The 9,121-nt window shown below is 39.8% G+C and overlaps 1 protein-coding gene across 1 annotated transcript; it reads right to left on the reverse strand.

Moving 5' to 3' along the window:
• Window positions 1-394: 394 nt before the first annotated feature.
• On the reverse strand, window positions 395-7,989 carry sec11a (SEC11 homolog A, signal peptidase complex subunit). The gene is made up of 6 exons (XM_080423811.1): window positions 7,815-7,989; window positions 5,586-5,695; window positions 4,086-4,235; window positions 3,549-3,668; window positions 1,463-1,520; window positions 395-840 (listed from the first exon to the last, which is right to left on the reverse strand). The coding sequence occupies exons 1-6, from the start codon at window positions 7,875-7,877 to the stop codon at window positions 790-792; spliced, it is 552 nt and encodes a 183-aa protein (XP_080279937.1). The 5' UTR covers window positions 7,878-7,989; the 3' UTR covers window positions 395-789.
• Between the last annotated feature and the right edge of the window lie 1,132 nt (window positions 7,990-9,121).

A 9,121-nucleotide genomic window follows, 5' to 3' on the forward strand; every position in this document is an offset into this window, starting at 1 on the left:
GGAAGCTTTGAAATTTGAAAAAGGTGTAATATACTGCAACAAACTGTAGTCTTTTGCGTCACCTATTAGTCACTTGCTTTCATTTAATCAGTATGTAACAACTGTACGTAGTTACATCAATGTCTTAAAAAGAAATGTAAAATTTGCTAGTAATTGAGGGTGAACAGCTGTTACCCGGCCTTGTTGACATATTGTAAGCCATTATATGGTTAATGATAGGCACTGGGCATAACTGTAGTCCTGTGTTTCCACAATGTGGCCTGACCGTTTCATTTTCCAATAGCTTTGTTTGATTGGCTTGGCACAAGTTGGCAGCAGCGGAATGTGTTTCCGGTTCAAATCTGCTGCCACTGATGCATTGTGGGTGTTTTAAGGAGTCAAATTGATACATACATTGGAGGGTAACAGATTCCATTTTTAATGTCACACTCATATTCCCTTGTCATAAAATACTTCACATCTTTTTCAAAGACAATGAATTAACAAGAAAAGAACAGAAAAAAAGCAAAATTCAATAAACCATTAAGAATGTCATATTCACATTCTGAGGAAAAATTACAAATAGATTGAACTTTAACTTCTGAATCTAATCTAGTTCCCTCACAAAAATACTTTTTAAAGCTTGGATTTTTTTTGTTTCAAATGTAAACACCCTATTCCACATTTCTACAAAAAAGCCCAAACAAATGGTACAAAAAGCCGGTTGGTTTTGACGAAATCTAACATAACATCAGTTTGAAAAGGCATGGTTTGTTGTTTCCTGGACGTGTTTTTGGGTAGATTGGAGCCTCACTCCCGATGGACCAGCACGAAGAGACCCAGCATGAAGAGCACAGCATACTGCGGGGGAAACAGTGCAAAACATATTGGAGACCAAAAGACTGTATGCCATTCACTTAGCTCACTCCATAAGGAGAATTACATAAAACTAATTGAAAAGATTAAACTAGATCTTCAGAGATGGAATAAGCTCCCTCTCTCACTTGTGGGTCGTATCGAAAACGATTAAAATGAACATACTACCACGTCTCCTTTTACATTTTCCAGACCGTCCCCTTTTTTTTGTCCAAATCACAAAAATCAATCTTCAGAGACCCAAACAAGATGGTGGGTTTGCCTCACCTAATATGATATTTATTACTGGGCGGCAAACATTTTAATGATGAAGAAGAGGTGTCACTCCCCCGAGATCATCTTGTGTGATATGGAGGCTTTTCCAAACAGTGTTACAAAGTGCTTGACTGTAACATGGATGTTATGATATTGGTTGAAATTGGTTGGTTCAGGACACATAACTAAGCACACGTCATGTTGTGTTTTACAAGATGAAAACACGATTGGATTTTGAAATAAGAATACAAAAACATTGTAGTATATATTGTGAAAAAGGTACCAAATATGATCGGTATGTGATCTAAAAGTGTTAAAAGGGCTTTTGAGGAAAAACTGAAAAAAGACTTACCTTGAATTTGGGGTAGTCATTCATTAGAATAGTAACAATTCCAATGTATGGCACAAACCTAGAGATGAGGAGATATTCAGACATAACTATACAGCACAACAATAAACATTACATCTTCATTTTATTGCAGTCATACAATTAACCAGTTAAGCCCTATATACACTTTGTCATACTTGCTAGTTTGACCAATACTCTTTTATCATAAAATAACTTTAATATCTATTATTAGTTTAAGGCTTGACTTTACCAGCCAAATGGGTTAGGATGGGATTTACAAGCTCACAACGTGTCGTATCGTGATGCGTTGTGAGCTTGTAGATCTGCTATTTTCACTAGTACAAAAAAGAATGACCGACGTTTCGATCTTGCGATCTTCTTCAGAGACTCTGAGGAATTCTGCAACTTTTACTTGAGTACAGTACTCAAGTAAATGTACTTTGTTACTGTCCACCAAAATAACCTGCTCTGCAAGCTCGCTGGTGCAAAATGGGGGGCGGCAGCCTCCACACTGCGCACCTCAGCACTGGCCCTTGCATACTCTGCAGCAGAATATTGTGCCCCTGTCTGGTCCAGGTCATCCCATACACAGCACGTTGACACCTAGCTCAACACAACCATGAGAACCACAACCGGGACTATGTGCTCCGCTTTTCTGGCTCCCTATTTCTATCAAACATAGCCCCTCCACATATCCGGCGAGCAGCATTTACTCAAAGGATGCTTCAAAGGGTTAAAGACTCTCCCCATCTACCAATCCACACAGACATCTACAACCTGCTCGACTTCCATCTAGACGACCAATTTGGAAGAACACCCCACCAGCTGACTTCACCATCCAATCAGCCTGGGAAAAGGAATGGGAGTCCAAGGAGGTCCCAAACAAACATCTGGCGTCAGATGCCAACCAACAGGTCCCTGGCACCAACCTCCCAAGGAGACAGTGGTATTCACAAATGGGGCAGTAGCCCTATAGCCCACTGTGTGCTTGTGGAGAGGAGCAAACTATGGAGCACATCATTGACGTTTGTCCTCTCCAAAGACTGAATGGAGGATTAGTCACCCTCCATACAGCAGACCAGGAGGGAACTGCTTGGCTTAAGGACTTTGCACTCGTTAAATAAACTGTCCACCACTGCTGACCAGTCAGTGCAGATTGCAAAAAGGATATTCACTGAGGGGGGTGCATGAGAAAAGGTCAAAGCAAATTCTCCCATCATGGACGGATGTTATGAGGACTACACAAAAAGCACAACTTCATGAGTGTGTGCGTGGAGGGCAGGCGAACACAAGGAATGAAAAGGAACTGGGTCAGGGACAATTGAAAACTACATTAGTGCATTTAGGTGAAGTGAAGCAGTCACTATATAAACTGGAGGGTCAATACCAGGGGTGTCAAAACTCATTTTGTTTTAATATTCCCATAGCAATCACTGCTATAGTGTTTATTCAATAACAGGTGTCTCGCTGTCTCTCCTAATTATCCCCGCCAGATAATTAGTCAGTTAGTCAGTCCGTCCGTCCGTCTCTATACCGTCTGTTCACCGTTTCTTGATTAAAAAAAACGTATTTTTTTGATTGCCAATGTGCGACCCCAACAGCACCTTCCCGCGACCCCACTTTGGGTCGCGACCCATAGTCTGAGAACCGCTGTTCTAGACCAATCCGCATGAAGATTTGCACGAACATTCCCAGTAGGACAAGGAGGAATCTCCACCGAAAGTTTTTCATAGTACCACCATGTTTTCTCAAGTTTCAACAGCAAAGAATTTAGAGTCTGACGCTTGCAAAACATGTTTTGTTACTACCGGTACTCCAACAGATTTTGTCCAAACCTCACACAAATCCATACACATTATCTCTGTAGTCATGTGATCAAGAAGTATTTGTCAGATTTTTCATATTCAATTGGCTACAATTGTCTTCCAAATGTTTTGTGTAAACCTTTGCACGCACATTCCCAGTAGGCGAGGGAAGATATAGTCCATTGACACACTGAGTTATGGGAGGTTGTGGCCTAATGCATACCAAACTGGGGGTCCTTGAAATTAAAAAGTTTTAATAACTGCTGAATTGTGGGACGACCTACCCCCGGGCTCTCCCCACCACGTCTTTCTTCTCCAGCCAGTGTTGTCCAGGTTTGTAGAGTCCTCTGTCATCCACCGCGTTGTTGTCCCCTTTGGTCAAGAATTTAATGTCTCCATTTTCCCTGTAGATAAAGAACAGTGGCAGCTTTACGCCTCACAGCAGACCCCTGCTTTCCCTTTTAAGACGTCTATATGCACCTGAATGATAATTCCTGAATGGCTGTGAGAAGGATCACATGTTCAGCCCTTTCTGAACATGATTCTATTCTGAACACCGACTCCTCATCAGTTCTTGCATTACAAGCCAATTCGCGAAAACTTTATTCTCAAGTTTCATAGGCAAAGAATTTAGAGCCAGACCGACATATCGGTTTGGTCGATGTATTGGCAATTATTTGACTCTTGATGACATCGGTATCTGCAAATATGCAGCCGATGTGTCCCGATTTCTGTGCTTTTAAAGTTTTTCAAAAATAGTCCATCTCCAAGCTCACAAGGCGATGCATTGCCTTGTGAGCTTGAAGTAGAGTGGAGCATACTTTTCATGAATCTTCAGTACTCTGTGTACTATGGGGATCTCCCGGCCCTCTATCCTGAAGACTACGATCTCTCCCACCCTGATGGGGTCCTCTACCCTGTTGGTCAGAAACAGCAGGTCTCCTCTGTGGAAGGCTGGCTCCATACTCCCACTGGAAAACACAGGCAGCAATAGGGGTGCAACAATTAATCCAACTAATCGATCATAAACAAAGTCCAATAATCCATCATTTTAGTAAAATAATTGATTAATAAGCCATTCATATTTTGAGCAAGTAATTATAGGCGAACATAAAAATAAATAGTGACAATAGCCGTTCTATAAAAAAATAATGAATAATGTTATGATTAAGTGGCCTTAAGTGGTTAATTGACTCAAATAGACAACAGTGGAGCAATGGAAAGGCCGAGAATAGCAGACCTACAACCTCACAACACGTCGCATCCGTAACGTGTTGTGAGCTTGCAGGTCTTTTATTCTCTGCATGAGACACTGTTGCACCACAACGTATTAATCAAGCGTTGGACACAAAGATCAGAGGTGTAAACCACAGTGTCTATCATCCAGGCCATCTATTACATAATGGCCTGATTGCAATTATTGGATGAGCTAATCACAATTATGTTGACTCCGGGGGTAGAGCGGTCACTTGGGAATCAGAAAGTCCCCGCCACGGTGGGATGTGTAGCTATAGCTACACATGTGTAGCTATAGCTACACATGTGTAGCTATAGCTACAGTAACACAGTATTATATTGGGAATCCATTGGATTTCCCTGGGACCCACATGAATGACAATACACAGGTTCAGGGACCCATTACAATGAAAATGGTTCAACATCCCTGTGCTTTGGAGAAGGCCTACATAAATGCACCATTTAATTTAATCGTCAGAATCATTTCCATCAACTATATGAAAGGAGCTGGAGGACATTGGCAGAAATGTCATACTTCCATCATCATTTCCATGCGTAGTCAACACATGTGTAGTCCACACTTCAACCTGCCGTTGGTATGTGGGGCATTTGGCCAGCTATTGACAACATTACATAAACCTTTACAGAAATGCAGGTGACGCAACAGCAGTGTAGAGCAGTCATTTACGGTGCGCGACATGGTCATACGAAAGAGTAAAATTAACCCTGAGGCCGAGTCTAAAAATCTCTGGTCTAAACCGTAACAGTTTTCTGAAAAACTTATGTTGCTATATTAGTGGTGCTCAAACCTTTTCATGTCAAGGAACCCCCAAAAGTATATGTATTTGCCCACAGACCACTCCATCTCAATATATTTTGTACCAGGGACCCTCAGAAACTCTGGGAAAAAAAGCAGATCTACAAGCTCATAGCGCTGCACAAAGTCACGCGCTATGAGCTTGTATATTTGCCATTTTTGAATAGCCAACCAATGTGCCCCACACACACACACAATATAGCTCAAATCTAAAGTGACACACACAGACGCTTTCCCAGTTTCAATGGGTTAAGTAAGCTTAACGTACCTGAGAACAACAACGATTGGACTCTCGCTTCCAGTGACAACCATCAATCCCTTCCAGATCATCAACGCTGAAGACACGATCATACCGAAGTTCAACACCTGGTAGTACAGCTGAACACAAAAACAAATGCACAAAGTTTAAACACCTGGTAGTATTATTAGTCACTACTTGACGATTCATTGTCATACAAATAATTGTGATTAAGGATTTGTTTTGGCATTGAATATTGTAACATTATGAATAATAATAATAAGTATATATATATATATATATATATATATATATATATATATATATATTTCCGTTTGCCTTTTAGGCTTTGTAAACCAAAACTGTACAAGCCAGACATGACAAATAACTTAACTATATTAAGAAATTACATATTGAATAATGATATACTTACAAAATATTGCAAAAAATAGTGGAAATAGACGATGTACAAGATCTGCCATTTCCACTATTTTTGGAAAACATTTGTAAATGTAAGAACATTTTTCAACATGGAAAAATAAATTGCATTTATCTCAAATAATTGCGATTAGGCGATTATGTAATAATTGTGACAGGTCTAGGTAGTACAGCTGAACACAAAAAACAAACAAGTTTTAATTTATATTTCTTCAAAACCACTGAGCTGTGGAAAGCATGAGTGCCCACTGCCCATTAGGGATGGTCTTGTATACTTATTTTTTTTAATTGTTAAGCACCATTTACAATGGATGAATATCTGACGTGTAACCCATTAAACAATGATCAATGCAACACATCTTGTTTTCCCATAAGGAGCTTCTCTTCGCTGAAAATACCAGATCTACAAGCTCACAACAACGTGTCTTGTTCCGAGGTGTCGCGAACTTGTGGATCTGCTATTGTAGATGAATGTTTGCCCCAGAATGGGGACGCTAGGGTTCATATAATCAACCAAAGCACTATCTACCATGTTAGATGTATTGGAATCAAACATATCTAATAATAATCATAACTCAACCAAACCATTATCATGTTGAATATATGTGAAGGGACCCGATGAAGAGCCTTGGCTCAAAACGTGTCATTGGAGCAGATGAGCGTGCGGGTTTTATTCTTTGGGATATAATGTGAAGCAAATATATTTAATAATAATAATCATAACTCAACCAAAGCACTACTTACCATGTTAGGTGTATTTGAATCAAACATATTTAATAATATTCATAACTCCACCAAAGCACTATCTAGTATGTTAGATGTATTTGAATCAAAACAATTTAATAATAATCATAACTCCACCAAAGCACTATCTAGTATGTTGGATGTATTTGAATCAAACATATTTAATAATAATCATAACTCCACCAAAGCACTATTTATTATGTTAGATGTGTTTGAATCAAACATATTTAATAATAATCATAACTCCACCAAAGCACTATCTAGTTTGTTACTGTAGATGTATTTGAATCAAACGTATTTAATAATCATCATAACTCCACCAAAGCACTATCTATTATGTTAGATCTGTTTGAATCAAACATATTTAATAACCATCATAACTCAAACATGTTTTACAAGTATTTGAATGAAACATATTGAAGATCACATTCTGTGCAGTGATCATCCACTCATCCTCTGCACCCCTTTGACTGACAGCAACAATAGAACACCATCCATGCTGCACACAGTAAAAAATATCCTCAGTGCTCATTTATACATTGATATAACTCTGAGAGTGGTTACAAATGCAACCAAATGGCATTTGGTTACATTTGTAACCACTCAGAGTTACATTACTATATCACTGTGAGTGAGAATTTCTGTTCAATCAATCAATGTATGGCATTCATTGAGCAAAAGCAGCTACTATAGTATACCCACATAATTCACCAGCACAACCCAGACAGCTAGTTAACAAAATGACACATAAAACAATTTAAAATCAAGAGTAATAAATAAATATTAAAATAATAATACAAAAAAAAAAATATATATATACACACATAAATCAACAGCACAACCCAGGCAGCTAGATAACAAAATAACACATACAATAATTTAAAAAATACAGATAATGAAATAAATAAGCGACCATGAAGTGCAACGTGTTATTATAGGAGGAGGAGGAGGAGGGAAGAAGCTAGGTTAGCTTTGGTTAGCTAGTCGGCTAGCTTTTAAGGTTCCTGTGACCATAGAAGGAAGCAAGAGGAACAAAAAAAACAAACCGTTTTTTTTTACAGGTTTAAAATGACCTACCTGCCGCTTGTTCATGCGACGGACGTCGTCGAGGAAGTCTAAAGACAACATGCCGGCGGTCATGATGATGTATTTATATACAGAATATGTATAAAATCACATGAAAACGGTTATAGTGTTCAACATATGGATGCAGAGGCAACTCGCATCCAAATCTTCCGGGTTGTCCTGGGCAGGAAGTCCCGCCCCAATGCAGGGTTGCCATGTCAGCTTACGTCGACTTTGGGCTCCTTTGTCTTTAGGCGGAAAGACTGGTGACGCGAGGTTACTTTGTCTGTATCTGTGAAGTTGTTTGTAAATATTGGTAGTTTGCGGCGTGCGTTTTTTTGGCTTGTTTATAAAGTGTAGTTGATTTTTTTTTAGTTTGGGCTGTTGTTTAAACCCAGACAGTGATTCTCAAACATTTTATGTACATACATTTTAATATATCTAATATTTAGTGCCAGCCAGGGACCCCCCCCCCCCCCAGAGGTGGGTAAGTCTGGTGACGCGAGGTTACCCCCCCCCCCCCCCTACCAGATTAATTGTGCGTGTAGCCTACTAGTTACAATTATGTTTCGACCATTGACGCGTTGTGAGCTTGTAGCCTAGTCGTTCTTTTGGGCTTGTTTTCATAGACCTGTTTGCTTATTTCTCTCGCGAAATCTGGCAACGCTACCCTAACGGCTTTTTTGAACGTTGAGGTGTCACTTCTGGATACGGTGGGCTGTGGACAGTGAACTGAAAGTACATTTACTCGAGTATTACATTTAAAGTAGGCTACTGTTTTGAGGCATGTTTGCTTTACATGAGTGTTTCCATTTTGTTTTTAATATATAATAGCTTATACACCACTACATCCCAGGGTAACAGGATAGGTGGGCATCAAAACCATCTGGGCACTAGGTACAACTGGGTACTAGTCATGTGGGCACCTGGGCTGGACTAGTGGGCACTTGAGATAACTGGGCACCTGGACGAGTGGGCACCTGGACGAGTGGGCACTTAGGGGTGGAGATAGTGGGCACTGGGATAACTAAGTGCCCACTTGTCCCTAGTGCCCAGTTATCACGGTGTCCACCTCTCCAGGTTCCCACTCGTCCAGGTGCCTAGTGATCCCAAAAATATGGTGCCCAGATGTCCCTAGTGCCCACCTATATATTGTAGCCTACTTTTACTGCACTGTAATTATTTGACAGCTATACTTATTGAGATAGTAATATAATATTGAGATTATTCATGCAAAGATACGTTAACCACTTTAAGCCCAATTTTATACTTTGGATTTTCAAAAGTAGCCGATCTGCAAGCTCACAACGCGTTGTATT

Source organism: Gymnoscopelus braueri, assembly GCF_963280865.1.
Source record: "Gymnoscopelus braueri genome assembly, chromosome: 1".
NCBI lineage: Eukaryota > Metazoa > Chordata > Actinopteri > Myctophiformes > Myctophidae > Gymnoscopelus > Gymnoscopelus braueri.